Consider the following 23,080-nt stretch of genomic DNA (forward strand, 5'->3'; position numbering starts at 1 on the left):
TAGAAGGAAAAATTCGAGTGATGCTGCTAATTACACTGAAATTCCTCGGAAGACGTGACTGATGAACTCGGTGACTCACATCACATTTCAGTTATATTACATTTTTATATCGTCTCCCTGTGTCACACGGGTCCCCGCAGTCCAAAGACCTGAAGTCAGTCTAATCAGAGTCTTTAAATAGGCCACAGAATAACACTGTGAATGTCTGCTTGCATGCCACCTGCGATGGACTGGCAACCCATCAAGCCTACCCCCCCCCCCCCCAATGTCCCGTGCTGCCTGGTACAGGCTAAAGACCCTTTTACCAGCTGGGACATCATAAGCAGTTAGAAGATGAGATCACAAAATAAGCAACTTAACAGTATTTAAATTTTACTTTATTAAACAAAAATCATATACAAGTCATGTTCATGTTCTCATTCTGAACAATTCCTGCAAGGCAGTGGGAACATTGCATAACCTCAGCTACTGAGGAACAGGAACATGGATCCGCTGCGTTTATCCCTGTACACGTCACATAACGAGACCCAATCAATGCAAATGTTTGTTCAGACTTCAATGAAATATAGACAAACACGGTATTTATCGCCTGAATGCATTGCAAATTATGTCAGATTTCATCTCTCCGTAAGTCTCTCACGACAGACTAAATGGATCCTGTAATATACACACTATATACAAACACGCAATATAAAAGTTATAAAAGTCATCGGTAAAAGCAGGCAAAGCTCTGGACAAAAAAGGACAATAGCACCAACTTTGGTCAAGAGTAACGTTTTTTCCTTAACGCTTCCCATGGCACATCAAAAAACTTAGCCTTTTGCTTGTTGTGACGTACAAGCGTAAAACATGCTTACGCATCCGCATTTATAAGTGCCGTACTGATCCGATCAGGAAAAAATGCTAGTTATCCTCGTTGCTGCTTTTTTCAATGCAAATATATCAACAAAATCCACCCATCTCCTTGCTGTTGCTTGTAAATTAGCATGTGGACTTGAATTAACTATACTGTGTGACGATGTAGCACCGTGCCATTTAACTCTGCAACGGGCGTGCGCACAAGTGCACAGAGAAGCCCAAAGATGATACTCACCCGTACATGAGGACGCAAGCCTAACACTTTACTAGTGCTTTACACAGCACAGTTAAGGTGATGCTGTGCGGTACAGTCCCGTTCTCGCCCTCGCACCCAATAAAACACGCGCATATAACAAGAGACCGGCTGCGGGACCGAGGCAAAGATGTGCTGTACTGTGCTGCCCCCTAGCGGACACAAACGGAACAACGGAAAAGCCAGAAGCAGGAGAGACAAAAGAACCTAACGGTCTTGAAACAAATCACACAGGAAATCTTAAGTCTCTTAACTGTGGCATCTGTAAAACAATATACTAAATACAATCCAATTAAGTCGGGCTTGATTTAAAGCACTGACTTTATCCAAGCTGATTAAGAAAACACACAATTAGTCACATCAAAATAAAATACTCATACACGATGGACATTATTTGGGAGTACACTCCAAGAGGAAATACTTCTCGCTTTGGCTTCAAGTTCAAACCTTTTTTTAAGGGGGAAGGGGGTGTAACATTCCGTTAAACAATATTACATGTTACTGTTCATTTCAGGTCATTAAATATAAATACTGAGAAAACAGGCATGACATTTGAAATCAACTTTGCAAGAGTTTACCACTACAGTCTCAAGGCACATTAAATCGGTAAAAAAAAAAAAAAGATATTAATCATTTAAAGAACACTGGTGGCCTGTCTGTCAAGGAGCAATGAGATAACGCGACGAGAACACAATCAAGAAATATCCCATCGAGTGATCGCTACCAAAAAAAAAAAAAAAAAAGTTTCATTTAACACCATTAACATCAGATGATTTAGGGAAAAAAAACTATATTCAAAGCAAATGAACAGGCTGGTAGTTATCCTTGCTAATTAAAAAAATATATAGTTTCTATTGTTTTCATGTTGCCACCCACAGGTAGCAAACCTCTGGCAAACATCCAAAGTACAAGTCAAACATACGGATAAAGGCATTCAAGCAAAAAAACAAGAAAAATGTCATAAATTATCAAATCATTTAAACATCGCTCCATATCAATTAACAAAAAAGTAAAGCTTTCGGAATAATGACAACACTCCAGTTGCCGTGGCAGACGTCCCCCCAACCCCGCATTATGCTGAGACCCCAATGGCCACCCGGGACACCTGCGGCACGTTTACGTCACCTGCCCAATAGGGGGCGCCATCTCCCACAGCGACAGAGACAAGACACGGAAACTTGAAAATAAGGGGGTTATAATATTCCATCAAATACCTTTTCTGTAGCCCTACAAAATAAATCCAGAACTTAATCAGGAAAAATAATTATAAATCCATAAGAAAAGTTTCCTGGACATTTTCAACACAGCATTCATTCCCACAACAGACGCTGACTGCGTCCCCCCCCCGTCCCCCCCCAGCCCCCTACCACACTACCGTCTTAGCCCTGGGCTTTGGGGTGGGACCTCATACTTGAAGACCACACTGAAGATCTTGCCACCAAGCCTCTCAGCCAGCCAGGAGTTCTTGATGACGGCCAGCTTGAGGCTCTCGCAGCTCAGTGCAGCGTAATAGTTGGTGTGGATGGCTCGGCCCATACCCTCAATCACCACCAGGTCCGTGTGTCGCTCTCGCACCACCACTGCCAGAGCCTTGTCCAGACGGCTGCCGTGACGAGGAAGGAGGATTATACGGCTGTCAGCATTCGGGCGCTACCAACAGCAATTCCAGCTTTAAGTCTGCCCTCCCCAGCAGAACTTTGACCACCAGTATCATCCGGACACATATCAGGCACTGGGCCAGAGGACCAGCGTTACAGAATGTGTACTTCAAAGCCACTCATGATCCATCGATCTACTACTACAACTGCAATTAAGAGAGAACTCGTAAGAACAGTACTGAATGAGTCAGTCAAAAAAAAATAATAATTATAACAGTTAAAAGAAAATCTATGCGGAACATATGTGCAGAAATGTTAAATATTTCTTATCAAAGGACTTGTTATGAAAACAGTCAATTTGCATTTTTATAGAATAAAACAAGACCTTCAATGAGCACTGAATGTAATATCGAATAAGTGAGTTCTGGATAAGTTCTGGATATACTTCATTTAGACACTATCAATCCAGCATTATTCCTTGGAAGCACTTACCTCAGATCTAAACACGGTGAGCTAGAACCACTCTGAACGAGCGTCAATCTGTCTTCCTTGATCGCAGCCCTAAGGAAAAGACGGCTGATTCAATATAAATGAAGCAGAACACTTTCACAGAATGAAGCATGTGATTACAGCCGATCGCCAGAACCTAGATAAATTCTGGTAGGCAGAGGTGTGCTAAAATTATACACTATTAAGAGAGCCCCCCCTTGTGGCCAACAGAGAGAACTCAGACATGCCAGTGATGATTTACCATACACAGCAGTATTTAAATGATGTGCATTAACAGAGGCTGAATACCCACTGAATGACTGAATCCATTGCAGCAATCCTCTCTGTCAAGATCTGCAATTCACTGTTGGTCACATCATTCAATGCCGGCCCTGAGTTACTAGCCAGCACAACCTGGGGGGGGGGGGGGGGTGGTGGGGGGCGGAGTAGACAAAGAGGCTGAGAAAATCTGAGGCAAAAGCAGAAGGTAGCTCACAGGAGATGTGCTCACAGCAGACGTCACGGGCGAGGAGACGGTTCAGCACGTGACTGCAGGGCTCCCAGTGACCGGCGGCGCTGGGCCAGATTTACGGCGTGAGGACCGGAAAGGCAGCACCCTTACCTCCGTGCCGCGGCAGAGGAGCTCTCTAACAAATGGGAACACTCCCAGAATGATGTCTATTCCACTATTATCTACGAAAAACAAGGCACATTTGTGAGGGGGACCCTGCAAGAGAAAGCCAGTATACACAGTATTCAATCACTGATCGAGGACAGTCCCATGTACACAGAGAACAACATACACTGCAGAGGCAAGAGCAACTATTTCATTAAACAGGAACATCTACAAGAGGCAATTACAATTACAATTATCAATTACAGCCCATAATGCTAAACATTCCACAATTACAAAAAACACCAACAAATTATAAGACTATATTCTAATTTTCGTAAGACCAGAGGTGGAGAGTTCACATCCAGAAAGAAAAAATCCAGGTCAAGATTTTATTTCAACCAACCAGCTGACTACTCTGACTGTGGCTCTTTCTCCTCTTGAGTATAAAGAAAGAATAAAGAGCCACAGTCAAAGTAGTCAGCTGGTTCGTTGAAATAAAATCTTGGCCTGGATTTTTGCTTTCTGGACGTGAACTCTCCACCTCTGCATAAGACTATTTTTGAATTTTTGAAGAGCGCCCACAACCTCACCTTTAATCTCTCAACCCACTGGTCGTAGCAATCGATGAGCCAAGGGCGATCTGTGGAGAGAGGAAGAGCAGATCAGCACATTAGAAGCAGGTGAGCTAAGTAGGGTCAGTGGGTATTAAGGATATTTATTTTTATTTTCAGTCTATTGCCTATTTAACACCCCAATCGTATATGTATGCAAAAATCACAATAAGCTGTTCCCTTACATCCGGGACACCTCCTTTCTGTCCTAGAAGGCCAAACCATCAAGTTCTTACTGCTACAGTACAGGCTCTGAGAGGTACTTCAATTGATTCACTGCGGACTATCATGAACTAGGTGGTTCTGGCAATACTTGGCCCCAGTGGATGATAATCAAATACCCACCCCTGCAGAATGCGGTGATACGATATATTTACGCTCACATCAGTTTACACACACTGCCACTGCCGTTCAGCATCACTCGTGGGAGTGTCTTACCTCCTCTACAGTCTGATTGGCTCTCTCTCTCAACCAATCATTTTCCCTTTCTGCCCTCAGAACATTTTTGTATAACAAGCTCCCATGAGATTTGGCATCAAGGTGCAATGATCAGCTGAGTGTTTGGACCTCATCATGCACTAACTTCAACAATAAAGACGACAAATATCAGTGATTCTACGGATAAAGGTCTAATGTGTCTTTTCATTACCTTGCAACTGATGTTTAGCCTCTTCGAATCCAAATTCAGGATTAGATTCAAGGACACTACAAGACAAGAATATATATTTTAAATGGAACTTCAATTTGCATTCAACAGTGTTTTAGCATGTAAGGGAGCTAGAACTGATGGGCCAATGGGAATGCAGCAACTCACAGGCCAACTTAGCTAGGACCTACTGGCCAATAGCAAAGCAGCAACTCACTGGCCATCTTAGCTAGGACCTACTGGCCAATAGCAAAGCAGCAACTCACTGGCCATCTTAGCTAGGACCTACTGGCCAATAGCAAAGCAGCAACTCACTGGCCATCTTAGCTAGGACCTACTGGCCAATAGCAAAGCAGCAACTCACTGGCCATCTTAGCTAGGACCTACTGGCCAATAGCAAAGCAGCAACTCACTGGCCATCTTAGCTAGGACCTACTGGCCAATAGCAAAGCAGCAACTCACTGACCACACCAGCATACCCCATACTCTTTCCTGTCAAACTGGCAGACCTCGACTACTTACTCGGAAACGGCCTTGGCACCCCAATCAAAAACATTCCCTGCCAGAAGACCCTTGACCAGAGCAAACTGCCGCTGTTCCCAGGGCAGCTTTTCCAGAGACCTCACCACCTTCTGGAAGTACCTTAAGGCCACATCATTCTCCTTCTGTTTGATCTGGAAAGAGCGAGAGATATGAACCTTGATGGAACAAGAGTTTCCAGGTGGAAAATAGACCAATCAAAGAATAGCACCTAAGCTGAGGTGCTACACAGGTCAAGTGGTAAAAGGGGTTGATCACAGCACTCAAAATGTGCCTTAAGTGCAGTGTCTTACAGTAGGACACTTAAGGGGGCCGTATACTTCAAATGAAATTGACGGAATCAACGTCATTTTGGCAATATGTTGTGGCATGACGCGTAATCACCGCGGTGATGACCACTTCGGCACACCAACTGTGCAGGGTCCCAGAGGCAAACGTTTTCGTTTGTTCTGATCCCACCCACTCTCCACAATTGGCTGACATAAATGCGATACCACGGGATTGGTCAGCAGGACTAATTATGCAGATACCAGCATGCACTGCACCACACCGTACACACAAACACAAACACACACACACACACACACACATATATATATATATATATATATATATATATAGTATAAATATGCCTATGTGCGTATTTATGTAGCAAGTAGTAAATGTCGTAACTGTGTAATGATTGCTGTGAAATGCATGTGTTTCGTTAATGTGTAACCGTGAATGTCATGTAAACTGTTAGCTTCCCCCTCTCTGTGCCACTGCTCCCCTTCATCAAAATGACTCACACATTCGCCACAAAGACCATTTGCACTCTGTATGTGGGGTCTGCTGTATCGAAAACATTCTGTGCCCTCTAGGGTTTGTGGTGTGACAAGGCGAACAAGGAGACAACGTTGTTTAAATATACGACAGATTGTTCTCCCTGGCGTGTTCGATATGTTTTTGTCTGGACATCGTGTGACGAATGCGGCCACCTTTAAGGGCGGCTGAATTGACCTGAAACCACAAGCTTCCCAGAAAGTCTAGGAAAAGCGAAGTCTCACGAGGTGACCAAGGACATGGAGAACAAAACAGAAAGCAAAGAATCAGGGAGAGACAGACTTGTTTCCAACCTTAGAGTACGGATCAGGGAAGTTGAACTCGTTGAGACAGTGTTCTCGCGTGTCTAAGAGACTTCTGACAGTGAGGGAGCCGTAAGCACTAGCAGGGGAGGGAAGAGAAGGAGCGCTACGTTAGCAGAGAGGAAAGAAAAAACACACACTAACATATCAGAAAACTATCACGGGAACCTTGCCTGGATGTGAACTGCAGTGAAAATGCAAGATAGTTTCAGTGGAAGGAAAAGAAGGGTTAAAAACAAGAGCTAAAAACAAGGTGATCGATAGCTAAGTATCCAGAGGCACCAAGGAAAGACCGATCTGGGGGAGGATCAGTGAAAGGACTGAGCTTAAGAGACAGGAAGTACGGAGTACCTACAACGGCTGGTGCCGAAGGGTCTGAAGCTTATGGAGATACTTCTGGCGGAATTTCTCCGCCCGCTCCACAGCCTGGGGCAGGTCGGGCTGGCTAGCCACCGCCCGATTCACCACCTAAGGGGGGCGTGCCAAAGAGTCAGAGCTTCAAGTATCAAAATCAAGTATCAAAATCAAGTATCATTTCAGTTTGTCAACAGCACTGAAATGGCGGCACTATTGTTGCCACAGCTAGGTCTATAAAACACATTTCATTCCTCGATTCCAGCATTAGAAGCCTAAATAAACAGCCTCCCATAGGAATGACTGATAGTCTACAAGAATCGGAAGCTTCGCATTAAACCAGTTGAAAGCAGCAGTTCCAGTTACCCCATCCAGTGCCTCCTCAAAGCAGTAGAGCCAATACTGGCGGGCAAGTGCATCCTCTGTCAGGTCCACTGTGTCGGGGATGTAAGAGGAGGGGTCTTGCAGTAAGGGGAGGTTCACCAGCTGTCTCTCCAACCTGTCCATCTCCAGCATATCAAACTGGGAGGGGAGCGAGTAGAGAGCACTGGTCACAGCACTGCAGAGAGAGCACATGACCTAGCCACTGCAGTCATGCCAGTGTGGAGGACTAAGTGCAACCAACATAACCTCTAGCTCACAAAGCCAACAACCACTCATACCAACACGGCAGCCAATTCCAACACCCCGAAAACACTGAGATACGTTAGGAAAGTACCTCCCTGGCTAGTCAGTCAGTGACCTGGACCAAGACAGCGGCCAAACCCCCCCCCCAGGCAGGGAGCTCATGCAACTGCGCGAGGTGATTCTACACTCAAAGACTCTCCACCATGACTCACATTGAGGTTCTTTTTTTTTAGCAAGAACTGAGACTCACAACACACAATTTCTACTTAATCTGTAGAACATCAAGCAGAAAAACTTTCTCAAAAGGTCTAAGGGCATACCCTTCCATAGAGGCCTAGAGTGGACAGACCATTCCTTACCAAACCTCACAGCTGAATTCTCACCCTGCCAACACACTTTCCAGAACTCTTTCTCAAGATCTGCGAGCCACAAGGTCAGCATGAGTCTGAGTACCGGCAGCAGCGTAAGACGCCCAGCCGGCCATGGCCAGCGAACGAACCCGGCTCCCATATCACCTTTGCTGTTCAGATTGGGGGGCGACAGAGCACAGGAAACACGAAGAGGTAGCAGAGCGCTGCAGTACGATGGGCGGTTAGAAGCAGAGAATCGATAAGCACTGGGGCAAGCGCTGCAATGGCCGCCCCCCCTCAGATATTCAGCTAGCTACTAACAAACGATGGAGCAGACGAGCGGCGCACAGGTATGCCCACTTCGGTCCACCTGGCCCTCCGGAGTCTTGTTTTCTTTCTCATCAAAAGAGCTACATTTACCCCCCCCCCGCTTTGACCACAAGTATTTTGTAAAAACTAAAGGGGCGGCCCATCTCCAATAAACATCTTATTCTGAGCCTCAAACCCAATGTCTCAGGGTCAGAGTTGAACATTCCAGGTCCAGAAAGTAAAAATCCAGACCAAGATTTTGTTTCAACCAACCAGTTGAGTACTCTGTATCTTCATCTTACTCTGACTCTATATCCTCAACTGGTTGGTTGAAACAAAGTCTTGGTGCGGATTTTATTTTTCTGGATCTGAAATATCCACCTCTGCTCATGGTCCTGTTCATATGATGAATCAGACGTGGCGCCATCTGTCGCGACAGACGTTAAAGGACACATGCGTTAAATGCTTTAAGTGATGATGCATAAATGACAGAAGTAACTTTACTAAAGTAACACCGAGGTTTTCAGTTGTTTGCCAGTAGGGAGCTGAGTATCTGCAGACGTGTATCTACAGGAAGGGTGCTAGACACAGATGCTGTTTTTCAGGCTCCTGAAGCGTGAGGAGATGCATTTTCTCAAGCGTCAAACATGGCAAACACGGTAGTGGGAGTGGGGGGGGGGGGTACTTACGGAGAACTGAAGGGGAAGGTTAAAGAAACAGAGGAAGAACATGGAAGATATGGAAAAGAAGCAAAAAGAATAGACATATTATGGACAGGTACCTGCACCATTTAGTTCCGTTTTAAAAGATAATTGTGAATTCTACATCAATGCTGTCAAATGTAATTTAAGCAAATAATAATAAATAAAAATATATTGCTGGTGTGCCATGAAGTGGAGAGATCCCCCTGCTGGTGACAACGAGGAAGGACTCACCGTTCCGCTGCGCACCCGCTGCATGGGGTTCAAGTCGGGGGAGACACTCATCAGGCCGGAGCTCCCTGCATAGTTCTCCCCCCAGCTGTACTGGTTGGGGTCTGCAGGGGGCCATGGCACAGGGCCGTCACACACACAGACCCACATGTGAACATCCCCCATTCCACACGGAAGAGACAGTGTGGAACCCAGGTAAAAAAGGAACAAAGATTTCATAAAAAGCTGTGGTCCACTTAAAATAAGCTGAATTTAATTATAGTGAAAACCTTTCTGGCTGAACTGACCAGTTATTAACTAGCAAGTGTAATATATTAAATCACTCAAAGCATTCTAGTAAAGGAATAACTTTAAATATCAAAAATTCCTGTAAAAGTCTTAATCTGCCAGCACATTTCCTGGAAGTTCTACATATTCATTCAAGCCGATCAGAATTTAATTGGATTGTTGGAAAAGGCTATATTTTCACATTTCGCTAACTATCTCCATGGAGATGAAGAAGCTGTCGAGAAAGGGGGGTGGAATAAAAAGACACTGATCCTTACTGTCTTCCTCTGCGCCTTTGAGGAAGGCCCCGATGGCTCCGAGGTAGCCCTCGTGCCTCAGAAAGAGAGCCTGCACCTCCCCCTGCAAAGCGACACAATCACCCGTGAGGGACATCATACGTAACAATGCTGTCCGACATACATGAAATAATGAATAATGAAGCTAGAAGAGCTACGATAATGCTATAGTTTGAGGAGGGAGATCTGGTAACACAAACACAGACATCCCCCATCTGCGCCAGCAGGTGAACAGCCTACAGCCAGACCAAACCAAGCACACGCTGCCGAATTTAACATCAATCCGACGAGGTTCTGCAAATAAAATCTGACAGCCGAGCCTCCGCACAGCGGCTGGACTGGCATGCAGAACCGGTGCACGGTGCTTAGACCTCGGTATTTCATTTCCGTGTCTAACAATAAAACAAACCTTCCTGATGGTGCCTAATTCAAACAGTTAAACTAGATATTGATTAGCTGGAGAAAACTGCAGTCCATCAGGCTCAAATACATAATACGTCGGGTTTAAAGCTGAAAATCAATGTCACGGAAGGTTCAGAGGTGGCATGCAGGGACTGGAGGGCACGTCACCTTCGTGAAGAAGTTGATGCTGTAGGTGATGGTGTGCATGGTGACGGGGTGGCCGCGGATGAAAAAACCACCAAAGTACACCCGGGTCAGGTTGTGCAGCCGCGCGTATAGGCAAGCCAGCTGCCCGATGTCGTTGCTGATCATGTGCAGAAGACTCTTCGCCATGTCCTCCTTGGAAAACTCTGGAACGAGAGGCGACCATAGTCTGCAGAGTTCTTTTCCACACAGCTATCTCGTAATCCAGAAGCCCCTGTACTTAAGCTGGTGCCCCGGCACCCGAATGCTTCTTACACAACATCCGCCTCGATCAGATGATGCGCTGAAAAGCATCTGCCAAACGCAAGACGCGGACGTGAGGCCTTGTGGACTCGGGCCGGGTGACGGTTCTAGGGCCACGATCAGAACCAGCTCTCAAGGCAGGCGACGCGAAAGGGGCACGTGGAGAGCGATGGATCTTGGCTGATGAAGACAGACAGCCATCTGGAGGAGCAATTAGCGCTTCGAGCTCCTGCCACATCGGGGCTGGCAGTTGAACCCAGAGTACTATGGCCTAAATCTCTCTGATAACTTTGAAACACTGCATGGGTCAACAACACATGCAGCTAAATCCAGAGTGTCGCTGGGACACTGATGGCAGAGAGCCAACGTTACGGTTTTTCCAAAAATAACACCATGGAGTAGACAATGCCTCTCATGGCAGGTAAAAGGTGCTTCTCTGCCTGTTGTAACAAAACTGGCTGCACAGTTAGGAACAAAAAACAACTGCACTGAAATTAAGGACATTTGCCATGAATGTGCTTCTTACCTTTGTCAGTTGTAGCAGATTTACCAAAACTGCTAGCGATGAGGTCCCCCGTCAAGCCCAGGGAACCGTAAGCCCCCCCGTATATGTCCTTCACAAGCATGTCAACACTTGTGTGCTGCCCCCTGGAGGCCAGCTGAAGAAGTTCATCAAACCTCTGAAAGTAGGACAAAGAGGAAAGATAACTTGCTCGGATATGACGACACCTGCACGGCAAGGCAATGTGATCAGGACACGTACTGACACAGTCAAGCTCCCTATATTTAAAGGAGTTACTTTGGGGACTACATAACTTGTCAATTCCCAACAGGTTTTGAGTTTACGTTTCATGTATGTGGGATAAAAATGGCACCCAGATAAAAATAAGATGTTTACTCGTGTGTGTCACATACGTGAATACACTAAAACAATTTAAATATACAGTGTTACCTCAGTTCTTGAACTCATTAGAACTCGAATTTCTTAAAAGTCAAACCAACCAGTTCGAAAAATAATTACCTAGAACTCGATCTGAATCTCAGAAGTCAAACCGTGAACGCCGACCTAAGATAAATTGTACGCATGCGGCACGTCTCTCAGCGGAAACAAAGGGTACCGCTTCAGTCTCAGCCTCACATTCGCTGTGATTGCATCGTGCATGTTTACACTAACTGAATACATATATATATATATATAGACAGTAAAAATACATTTAGACAATGATAGACATTAACAGTAATTATATTATTATATAATAAAACACATTTTTAAAAAAAGATTTCTTTATTTAAATATTAATAATAAACCATTAATACATTTATTAATAATAATAATAATAATATTGTTGTGCCGAGCGGGGAAGGAACAGAAACTAAGGTGCAGATGTCAGGGTATCGGGGAATACGGGGTTTAATTACAGGTAAGGCAGGCAAAACGCAGATGGACAATACAATGACCGGACTGGGGAAACAAACTGAAACGCGGACGAAATACAGAGGACTAATGACAACAACCAGAAGCAGCTGATCACACAGGGATCCCACACGAGGTTAACGAGGGGACGTGGCACACGGAAGGAGCGGACGATCAGGGCAAGACACATTGTTTTTTTTTTTTTTTACTTTACACATTGTTTGGATACAGTTATTTTCTTACTTTACAAATTACTGTTTTGATAAATGTGCTTAGATGTGTTTAGTACAGTATATGCTCTTGTTTTATCCTGTTAATTTTGTGTTTAAATGGTAAAAAAAAAACATTTAGGTGTAATTTTTTGGGGCCGGAAACCAATTAATTGGCTTTCCATTATTTCTTATGGGGAAAATTCGATCAGAACTCGAATTTTTTAGGATGCGATCTGGAGTTCTGAACGGATTAAGTTCGAGTTCTGAGGTACCACTGTAAATGCAATTGACAGTGGGTATTGATATGAAAATTCATAAGGCCTAGCACACGACAGCAAAATGCCCGCATAGAGAAGGAGTAAAGACTTGCATGAAATCAGTTGACTAATACAGAGTCACATAAAATACAGCAATCATTGTGGGCCCACAAATACACACCTTTGTCTTGGTGAGCAGAGCACCCAGACCCCAGAAAGTACCACCTCCAATTGAACTTCCACCAATCCGTTCAAACTTGTCCTCAGACTCAACCTTGGTCGGAAAAACATTTTTTTTTTGTTTTTACAGAGCAACTGGGGAAGAACGCAAAGAGGTGAGCAAAGTCATGTGGCTCTCAAACATTACCTTGACTATGGATACGCCAGATCCAATGTTGATAAGCAAATAGGGGAAGATATCCGGGTGCGTGTTCTGGAAGCGGAACTCGGAATCCGCATGCTTGGCATACACAAAGGCCTCATGGGGGATGTTCTTCAAAACAAAGTTACAGCCCTTGATAAGACAGGACATCTCATCTTCCTTGTCCACCCTGGGTCAGGGACAGACATATAGAGGGGGTAAGTTGTGGTGCAGTTTGTTCTGGGGTTGGGTGACATTCTTCAAGGGAATTTTCTGCTAGTTCAACTTTTCTCCAACCACAGGACTATACAAACATTAAATAAAATCAAAAACACACCAACTACTGTCAATTTAAGGTTTATGGTTCAGAATAAAATCTCTACTGAGAATGTGACTTGCAGAATTAAATGCGTTGCATATGGGATTAGAATAATAAGACACTGAATCCTGGAAAAGCACTTTTTCCGTCACACAGAGTCACCCCCACCCCCCATACAGCTCTAGGATGCTCACTTGAGCTTCAGCTTCTTCTCGATGAGCTCCTTAAACTTGTAAGCACCCCCGCCTGTGGCCTTGATGACCTTGGTCTCAGTGTTGACCAGATGGTCTTTGATGAAGTCCAGGCAGGTCTCGATGTAAGCATTCTCAAACTTGATGAAGTGAAGGCGGGCAGTGATTTCCTCCTGCACGGAGATCTCATATAGGGGGTCCCCGTCCACCTCCTGTAGGGGAAGCAGGAGCTGGTGTCAGAGCATCTGCATGCAGGAGATCCATATTCCATCGGTGGTGTCAAAGGATCTACATGCAGGAGATCCATATTCCATCGGTGGTGTCAAAGGATCTGCATGCAGGAGATCCATATTCCATATTCCATTGGTGGCTTTTTGTTTTCGGTCTTATTATCTGGTAAGGAGTCAAGTTTAAGGTGGACTGTGTGTGGCTGGGTCGGTAGGGAGGGAGGGGGGAAGATCATCCCAAAAACAAACCTCAACCCAGAACTGCAATAACCACAGAAGGCCGAGAACTGAAGAGAAAACAGGTCAGAGAACGAGCCGTGCTGCAAAATCCCTAATTTTCAAAGTGACCATCTCAGTCTGGATGGGAGGCAGTCACAGGAACAGCATGGATTAGTGACTTTCCATCAAGAGTAAAACTATGTAAATTATTTGTTTACCAGATGCTTTTATCTAAAGCGAAATATAATGGAGAAAGTGGAATCAGTCAGTCAGTCCCTGGAGCGACTGGGAATGAAGGGCCTAGCTCAGGGGTGGCCAATCTTATCCGCAAAGGGTCGGTGTGTGTGCAGGTTTTTGGGATAACCTGTATGTCAGCTGTTCAAACCCAGGTGTGAGGACTCTTCAGCCAATCAGTCCTCTAATTAGTAATCTAATTAGGGAGTTGCAGCGAAAACCCGCACACACACTGGCCCTTTGCGGATAAGATTGGGCACCCCTGCCCTAGCTCATTGGCCCAACGGCTAAACCACTCTACCAACCACAGGATTTGAACCAACAACATTCTGATAACAGGTACAGTCCTAACCTACTGCACTACAAATAGCCCATGTAAAGCAGATATCAAAAGATGTTGGTTTTTCTGATACCATTAATGCCGGTTAATAAACATTTCTGGATGGAAACAAAACCCTACAGCAAATCTGTACTGTTGCTTGCCATTGAATGACTAACATTTGACAGTTAAATCTCTTGGTGTAAGAGGAAAAAAATTACAGTAAACACTGAAAACTCAACAGAACAAAATAAATCACGACAGGTAACTTACTTTTGCAGTATGATCGAAGGATCGCACTTTGGCCACTTTGTGCTGGACTGTGGAGTAATAGGCAAGTTTTGTCAAAGACCCACCTGTTGAGACAGCAATCTTTATTGGCATCGCGACACCAACGTAATTACGGTTAAAAATTAGATTCTAAAGAGGACAGAGTGGAAACCATAGACAATTCATGCCACAACCATTTTAACACTTTTATTCTTACTAACACTAAGTTTAGTTCATAGTGTGTCGAAAAACTTACTGCATGTAAGATATTTCGACCCATATCACCCACACCAGGCCACGGTCTGTAGATAGGATAAGCTGCCACCTTCTAGTGTTAAGTTTAATGGGAGACAGACTACAGGCTTCGCAAAGTGCGTGGAGCAGAACTAAATTTCAAAGGCGACCCGACTCTTGCTGGGCTACACGTCCTTGTGTAAAACTTAAATATATAACGCGGTACGTAATTAGAGTAGTCGAATAACGTACTATACAACGTATATAACGTCTACAACGTAATCTTTACGTTAACTTTTCTTACATGATTCCTAGTCTGCCCTTCGACTTAAATTTGTTAAAAGGGAAAGGCAATATTGCATTTAGATTTTATTAATTGTATTTTGATCTTGCATTATATTCAGGATGGTCAGCAACACGAGTTAACATGTAACTTTTTTGGACACGACTTTCGAAAGCAAACAAAAACCGATTAATCAAAATACAGGCCTAACCGTAATGCTTCGTACAATAAAACACCTAAAACGCCACCCGATGGCATAACAATTATGTCGGTAATGAAAGCACTAAATTATATAAAATGTATACAGCACAGTATTAGAAAGGCTTATGATGTACAGTATGGCAAAGCATGATACTGCGCAGTGCAAAGTAAAAACAAACCGGACGCCAAATAAATAGGTATGACATCGGCTCCGCGCGTACCGCTCGTGCCGCTTTCGCTTCAATGCCGGAAACATTCCTGCAGATTTCTGAAGGGACACATTTGAAGCTGACAGCAGAGCCATTTTTAAACAAATCATATAAAAAACGATGTGATTGCCTCTTTGGGGCATGTCATCGAGTCCTTGCTTCGACCGAACACCTCCCCTTCTCTGCACAGTACAAACAACAGCTACAAGTGGGTAAAATCACAACACGCAGAAGGAAGAGGAGCGCAAGTCCCCCCCGCAGGCTGGTACCTATATCTATTGCGAACCTCTTGGCATTCTCCAGGTTGCGAAAGATCTCGTCGGGTGGGAGGGTAATGCTTTTGTCCATGCTGTGGCGGCCGCTCCCAGCCTGGCTGCAATCCGCCATGTTGAGCGACTCGGAAAGCGAGGGGGGAGACCGATTTCGCGGAGTGACGTCCGGGAAACGAAGTTCCTGCGCAGTGAGACCCGCGCGGACGGCGCGGCGCGTGCACCTGTTTGTCCCCTACCTGAGGAGTAATCAGTAAAGCGATTGCAAAGGGCTGCACTTTTCAAACGGATATGAAAAGTCGAGTTAAAATTGAAAGGGCCATAAAGCATCATTATAAGAATATAAAACAAAAACGCTATATTTTGTTCTTATTTTCGCGCTGTTAGAAAATGTGTGCGCGTGTGTGTGGGCGCCGGTGTTCTGTCGATTTATGCTGCCTTGTCGAAAAATGCTACCGTAGTGCTAATCGATAGCTCTAACCCCTAACTCTTACCCTAACCCTAACCCCTAAAACCTCATCCCAAAACGGTGGAACTGCACATACGCAGAGAGGCTCGATAGCACGTCTCGATAGGTAGGATTTTATGACAGAACACCCGACCGTGCGTCCATAGCTTGCAGGATATGATCTGCACCCCAACGACCTTGCATAAGACACGCATTATGCATGTATAGAAGATGGACGGGTGGATGGATGGATGGATGGACGAAGTGCTAGGGCTTACTGATTAGCTGCCTGCGGGCAACTTATACAGCTTGCGGTGGCTGTCTGTTGTTTTTATTACTGTCATCAAATTGTTCCGCTTTCCCGTTCCTGTCTATGCAATACGGAACAGAATTCCTGCGTGAACACCCTAAAATCAGTTTAATGTTGGTTTAACTAATGTCAAAGTCACTTCTTTGTATTTTTTTTATCAATGTTTACTACTATATTTTACTACTGTAAAATATCCACAGTTTACCTCTAAACAATGTTTATACGTTTCGTATCATATCTCAAGGATTACCGGATTAAACGGCTTGGGAAAAGGTCCGGTATCTCAGCTCCCTGCAGGGTGATCAGTCCTTCTAGTAGACATTATCAAAACGACGGGCAGCTAAATTGAATGGGAGTATTAGGCCGAAGACTGACAGAGGAGGAGAGGGAGCGTGTCTGCAGAAACATCCCGTCAGTAAAATCCCCAGCTGCTTTCCGCAGTGCTGCGGTATCCAAAAAGCTTTTACAGTTTCCGATTTCCACACGTGTGACGATTTTCCCAGGTAAAAGGGGTGCTGGTGTCTCTTTACCACCCGGCGTGTCACACGTGCAGCGGGTCACACTTCTGATGTTATTAAAGCCCCCCCCCCCACACACACACACACACACACGTACACACGTTTAGCATAAAATATTAGTTTTATGAGAGTGTCCCCCCCCCCACACACACACACATTCAAAATGCTTCTGACGCCCCTGTACCTGACAGCTCACTTATTGGCGTAAATTCTGTCGGAGTTTTACCCCCATATGCTAAAACCGCTCATAAATACAGCAACCCATACAGTCTCCTCACTTATCGGACTTTGACGTCGTAAGACTCTCAGACAATGCAGCGCCTGCAAAATGCCTCCGACAGCTTTTTAGGGACACAGTACAGCATTGGATTTCTGTACACGAGAAAGGAGAAGAGTAAGAAAATATCTTTCAATATCAAATTTATCTATTGTACGGCTGTGTTTCATTTCTAATCCTAATCTGTGCATAGGCTAATAATTCTCGTCTTTTTTTCTAGCAGCTCAAGCCAATTGAAGAGAAAATTCGCCGAGATCGTATCAATGCCAGCATCGACAAACTGAAAACATCATTATGCCAACAAATGAAAGAAATGAAGCCCAGCTTGAAGCTGGAAAAGGCTGACATCTTGGAGGTGACCGTTCAGCCCAAGCGGCAAGAAGGGCTTCAGCAATTGTCTACAGGAGACCTTCAGCTACCTGTCTCTACACATCCCTCAGCAACCATCTGAGCAAGTAGCCATTAGGAGTTTCTCTACAGACCAAGGGATGACCTTACAGAAAACTGCAGCAACCAAGATCATATCAAATTCTGCTGCAGGTTCATCACAGTCACACCAGCAGTGTCAGGGAACTCTGTGGAGGCCGTGGCAGATGAATGGACAGTCTGCCATGGAAGACCTTCTCCAATCAGGGAGCTTCCTGGTTCTATAAGGACATTCTCAGTGAACTCAGGTTTGATTTTACTTCTGTTCACAGTACTTCAGGTATTTCACTCTGCACCTCTGTAACTTATGCTCTTACCAGACTTAGTGTCCTTTTATTTTGTATAATATTGATATCTTAACTATACATTTTGCACTAATTGCCTTTTGAAAAGGTTTTTATTTTTTACCTATATATATATATATATATATATATATATATATTATTTGCATGGTATATCATTTATGAAACATTTTACCGTTCCCTTTTTTGACTGCTGCAGATATCACTGACATGCTGTAAATCGGCCGAACGTGCCACGTAAAGCCGTTAAACATTCACTACATGAGGAACGGGTGTTTGTCCGAGGGTGAAACGACAACTCAAACACAAGAAATGGTGAAATTGGCATTGACGCTGACATTGATTAGACCAATTGTTTATACAGTGAAGATCACATTTTCTGTTGTGCACACAGACATCTTCTCTTCCCTGTGTAGTTGGGTGTCCCTTAGTCCAATCCAGACTCCTTGGTGTTGGCTGGGATAAAACCGACCTTAGGGAGGGTGAGACTTGTTAACACAGCTCTGTGTGAAACTGAGGAGGTGCCTGAGATCATGTTTATAACCACACATGAGCTTCTCAAAGTACTTAAAATCGGTGTCACAAATAGGATCTTCATATGTTAAATCAGGTGTGTCAGATCTCATCAGAGACATTAAGGATGTATGGAATTCTTTTTAATAATAACAAATTGTTTTTTATTCAGGAAGTAATAGTCATTAGTTTATTTTTACCTTTAATTTGTTGTGTGTATCTAACTTGTGTGAGAGTCACATAACCAAATGAATGAGAAGATCTGAGGTTCTCTAAGTATTATGAGAAATGAAGATCATGAACAAGATATCCATGCACAATGGCAGCTGCTCTAAAATACATCAGAGAACTGTGGGCGACACCAAATTATCCTACGGTGAAAGATTTTTTAACAGGGTGTAATTATCATTAGTTATTTTGTCAGTTTCAGTAACTCTTGTGTATCTGTCTTCAGTGATTTTATAAATGAGACAAAGAAGCAAATGAATAACACAAACTTTTTATATATATATATATATAAAATCATCTTCAACAAATGTCATTCACACGTTAACATCTCCTTCACTGAAGGGAACTGAAATCACTTCTCATACATTGAGATACGTAAGAACAGGGATAGTTTGAAAATATTCCAAAGACATTCTTATGACTCTGCTAATCAAGTAAATAATTTTATCTTTATAAAAGACATTTTATCACATGTGGTTTACACACTATGATTTCAGTAGATACTGAGACCGTGCAAACTCCAGTGAAATATACACATCACTCTGACTGGTCAGTATAAAACAAACTATTATACAATAATAATTTTTAAATAGCCACACTAAGAATGGTGGATATGGTCTTACTTATTAACATTTTACATTACATCGCCTTACAATATGGAATGTATAAAAACAAGACAAGGACAGGATATGGCATTAAGAAAACTGAACAAAATTCCATTACACTGAATCGTCAGTGTTAACATGTTTCTTTTCATTCATGTTCTAAACATTTACCATAAGTGGGATACCAGGAATGTTAAAATATTTTAACCTGCTTCATTCGCGATAGTACTAAAAATTCAAGGCTTAATATTTCATTAAAATGAGGCAGTACCAAAAATCTCCTGCATATGCAGAAGGGGAAGAAACAACTTCCTACACTTTTAGAACAACTGTTCATCATAGATCAACATGTTCAGTTGGGTTTGTCTGAGCTCCTGTGTGTTTGAGTTCACCATGGTCTCCAGAGGGCGCTGTTGACTGGCGTCTTCTCTTTAATAGCTGTATGACGAGCTGGTGAACTTTGGCAAGACAAGACACTGTCACCCCTGCTTTTACCAGAGGAAGGCTGCATGGTTTGAAAGTGCCTCAGGAGTTTCGTCTGGGACTGTGTCTTCACATCTTCCCTTGACAGGAAACACACAATCTCTTGGACACACCTGAAGAAGCCCTCATTTTCATCTGCTGAACAGGACGAGGTGATCACCGGCTGGGGATGGCGTTGCTGTCTCAGGAAACTAACTGTCATTTCCAGGATGTCGGCTTTCTCCAGCTTGGAGTCGGGATGCTGGCTGAGAAACTCTTGGCTCAGGAGAGACTTGAGCTGCTCGATGCTGCTGTTGATGCGATCTCTGCGCATCTTCTCCACCATCGGCTTCCTCAGCTATAAAGACATAACAGGAAAGATATTAATGATCCAGGTCTGAAATGTCACATCAATGACGTTAAATAAGTATGCAGGGTATCTACAACAGAACTGGAATGTGAGTTTACCTTGTTGTCCAGAGTGAGATGCTCCTGAGAATAGATCACAGCTGCTGTGACTGTCGGTGCCATGGCTGTATCTCTGAGATGGGCAGCTCTCTGTGTAGCGTGAGTGTGATCAGTGCTGCTTCATGCCTCCTATTTATAGGCCCTGATCTACATATGAATGTGTGAGTCCTGGGCTTGTTGGAGTTTCTCACAGTCAGCAGCCAATGGATGAGCTGCAGGGGACAATGAGGAACGTGGAGCTGCCACATGCTCATTGAGGATCTTATTGCTGGAGGACAATGGTCACGTCTCAGGGGAACAGGTGGAGGGTGGAAGACTGAGGAGGGAGATGCACAGGCTGCTGTGTGAACCTGGGAAAGTGTTGACCTGTAATAAGAGTATGCTTCCTTTCATATATGGTTCAGCAGTGATAAGGAACATGAGAAACCATTTCTGTCAATTTCATTATACTTAAAATTATTGCTGTGTATGGATACATAATGTAAACTATTTCATAATGACCAACAGAAAGATCAACATTATCTGCACTAGATATATTATTTTATTTATGTACATAATTTTGTTACATTGATTGCCTAAATTGACCCTGATTGTTTTGCACGGCACCCAAAAGTAAATTCCTTGTATATAAAAGTGCTTGGCTGTAAATGAACAATTCTGATTGTGAAGAACAGAGCAGATCTCAGTGCACCATTAATTTGACATTATTAGCATTTTATACCTATATAAAGAAATAACATCTCTGTGTAACTCAGCAGTTACATGTTGCACTATTCAGGGCTACATGAAGTTTAAAGTGATTTCGGTGCCGGCTGTAAAACATTGGTTAGAAAATGTTTCCGCAATATAATGTCCAAGGCGATATTTTAAAATGCCGTTTACATTATTTCTATTGAAAAAATAAATACAAAACACCTGACTTGTGTTTGATCCATCTACCCTCAATGTTCTTGCTGTAAGTGTCTCTATAAACCTTATTAGACCTTATTACTCATCTGTCAAGCTGATTCTGTGGTCACTGTCCAAGTGACTCTCTGTGTGACTGAGTTTCCCCCTGTTTCCCACACTCTGTCCATTCACTGCTTTCTGTGGAGGAACAAAAGAAGTGTGTCTTATCACACATAACATTAGCTATGGTGTTTGATCTCCCATGGCTGGGGAACAAGACCTTACTGCCCGAAGGACCATCTGGACTGGGTTTGCCGAGGCGGGAAAAGGGAGGTCTTCACCTTCTCAGCGTTTATCTCCGGTCACTTTATTACAAAATATTTCATATTTCACAATGTATTATGCAGGTCCCCAGTAAGTCAGGTTAAATAAATTGAGAAACTTTTTCAGTGATTATAATATTCACAGGTCATGGTAACAAATTTTTTAAATGTATTATCCGTGACTGACATGTTTAAAAGTCGGCTTTGAAGGGACGGCATGTAAAAGCCTATTCATGACTGCATCTACATTTATTGCACAGAACATACAGTAAAATCAGAAGTTGGGACCCTGTCACTGCATGGTGAACACGCACCTGTTGAACGACACACTTTGCCGTCTCCTGTCATCAGCTATTCTGAGCAGAGTGGTTGTGTCACGCAGAGAAACGCACACAGATGTTCTTACTGAGAATGTCAATTAAACACTATTATCCGGCCCATTCATTGAGGGCACACTTCCATTGTCCCTCCCCATGAGAATACGGAGCCATGAATGGGTGACTAGTGTGGGAAAGCCCGGCAGGATCCTACTCACGCGTCCCCCGGTTCATACAGCTGAATCTCCCCCCGGACCGTTTAGAAAGAAACATCAGACACCCACTGGTTCCTTTATCGTTTTGGAATGAGTCTCTACAGCCTTTCCGAAACATGTTTACAGAAGCCGAAGACATGGACGTACTTTTCAAGGTTACGCGTACGTTGCTATATAGAAATGGTCGAATCCCCCTTTAAATGCGGTTTTATATATAGTTACGAGTTAGATTAGCAATATATTCTTATGGCGAAATACAGGCTGAATGATTTAGACGCAGGTGCAGTTAAGGTTCCCCAAATTCACGTGTGTGATCTTTCCATACGAATTCAAGATTCAAGTATTTTTATTTGCCACAAACGATGTATACAGTCGGATTTTAACCTGCAGAGAAATGACAGGTGCTGAAGTATGTCGTAATAAACATAGTTATATTGACAGGAGAATAAAACGGAATTTATATACGTGTCTGTGTGTAAGACACATAAAGTTATACTGATAAACAAAGAAAAAGAAAACAGAAAATCACTCCTACCAAATGTTCCGCTTTCCCTTCAAAGGTGTACAATGCAGAGCAGCTAGTACTCTTACAGCACTCTAAACATCAGATTATTGCTGGTTTAACTGGAATTCACTATATCGCCTTGATTGTAATTCAGGATTGATGTCGGTCTTACTGATAGTAATTATGTGAAATACTAACGTTTTATATTTTGTCTCAAGCAATACTGGTTTAAATGGGCTGGGACGGGTACGTACTGGTCTCTCAGCTGCCAGTGCGATACAGTTTCAGTCTTTCAGACAGACATTAACAAAGTGACCGACAGCTGATTGAAATGGGA

At 43.6% G+C, this 23,080-nt stretch overlaps 2 protein-coding genes and 1 long non-coding RNA gene across 5 annotated transcripts; 1 reads left to right on the top strand and 2 right to left on the bottom strand.

Annotated features, from left to right (window-relative positions):
- Nucleotides 1-355: 355 nt before the first annotated feature.
- pank4 (pantothenate kinase 4 (inactive)) lies at nt 356-16,128 on the bottom strand. Of its 3 annotated transcripts, none has more exons than XM_023837436.2 (19): nt 15,939-16,128; nt 14,746-14,828; nt 13,477-13,685; nt 12,970-13,153; nt 12,784-12,876; nt 11,246-11,399; nt 10,441-10,622; nt 9,853-9,934; nt 9,311-9,411; nt 7,456-7,611; nt 7,091-7,203; nt 6,727-6,814; nt 5,594-5,745; nt 5,075-5,130; nt 4,405-4,454; nt 3,821-3,925; nt 3,512-3,612; nt 3,202-3,270; nt 356-2,714 (listed from the first exon to the last, which is right to left on the bottom strand). In XM_023837436.2, exons 1-19 carry the CDS (start codon nt 16,054-16,056, stop codon nt 2,483-2,485), a joined length of 2,328 nt encoding a protein of 775 aa, XP_023693204.1. In that variant the 5' UTR covers nt 16,057-16,128; the 3' UTR covers nt 356-2,482. The 3 variants fall into 3 exon arrangements, with proteins under 3 accessions (XP_023693204.1, XP_023693201.1, XP_072571245.1); XM_023837433.2 differs by having other exon boundaries at nt 15,956-16,107; XM_072715144.1 differs by lacking the exons at nt 356-2,714; nt 3,202-3,270; nt 3,512-3,612 and having other exon boundaries at nt 3,621-3,925; nt 15,956-16,107.
- A 993-nt stretch (nt 16,129-17,121) lies between these two features.
- Nucleotides 17,122-18,231, top strand: LOC111857019 (uncharacterized). Its single transcript, XR_002841278.2, has 3 exons — nt 17,122-17,144; nt 17,516-17,608; nt 17,712-18,231. It is a non-coding gene; the product is annotated as an uncharacterized lncRNA (long non-coding RNA).
- Nucleotides 18,232-19,573: 1,342 nt separating this feature from the next.
- On the bottom strand, nt 19,574-21,588 carry LOC140592185 (transcription factor HES-5-like). The gene is made up of 3 exons (XM_072714900.1): nt 21,479-21,588; nt 20,496-20,861; nt 19,574-20,385 (listed from the first exon to the last, which is right to left on the bottom strand). The coding sequence occupies exons 2-3, from the start codon at nt 20,556-20,558 to the stop codon at nt 19,954-19,956; spliced, it is 495 nt and encodes a 164-aa protein (XP_072571001.1). The 5' UTR covers nt 20,559-20,861; nt 21,479-21,588; the 3' UTR covers nt 19,574-19,953.
- Nucleotides 21,589-23,080: the final 1,492 nt, after the last annotated feature.

Source organism: Paramormyrops kingsleyae, chromosome 8 (assembly GCF_048594095.1).
Source record: "Paramormyrops kingsleyae isolate MSU_618 chromosome 8, PKINGS_0.4, whole genome shotgun sequence".
Classification (NCBI taxonomy): domain Eukaryota; kingdom Metazoa; phylum Chordata; class Actinopteri; order Osteoglossiformes; family Mormyridae; genus Paramormyrops; species Paramormyrops kingsleyae.

What these genes read in the sequence shown, in the direction of transcription:
- LOC140592185 (XM_072714900.1), bottom strand. Translation starts at nt 20,558, where the DNA reads ATGGCACCGACAGTCACAGCAGCTGTGATCTATTCTCAGGAGCATCTC. An exon ending in ATCTCACTCTGGACAACAAG is followed by an intron (nt 20,386 to 20,495) that starts GTAAACTCACAT and finishes ATGTCTTTATAG; the next exon opens with CTGAGGAAGCCGATGGTGGA.
- pank4 (XM_023837436.2), bottom strand. Translation starts at nt 16,056, where the DNA reads ATGGCGGATTGCAGCCAGGCTGGGAGCGGCCGCCACAGCATGGACAAA. An exon ending in GAGAAGAAGCTGAAGCTCAA is followed by an intron (nt 13,154 to 13,476) that starts GTGAGCATCCTA and finishes TCCCTGACCCAG; the next exon opens with GGTGGACAAGGAAGATGAGA. An exon ending in AGCGGGTGCGCAGCGGAACG is followed by an intron (nt 7,612 to 9,310) that starts GTGAGTCCTTCC and finishes CTCCCCTCCCAG; the next exon opens with TTTGATATGCTGGAGATGGA.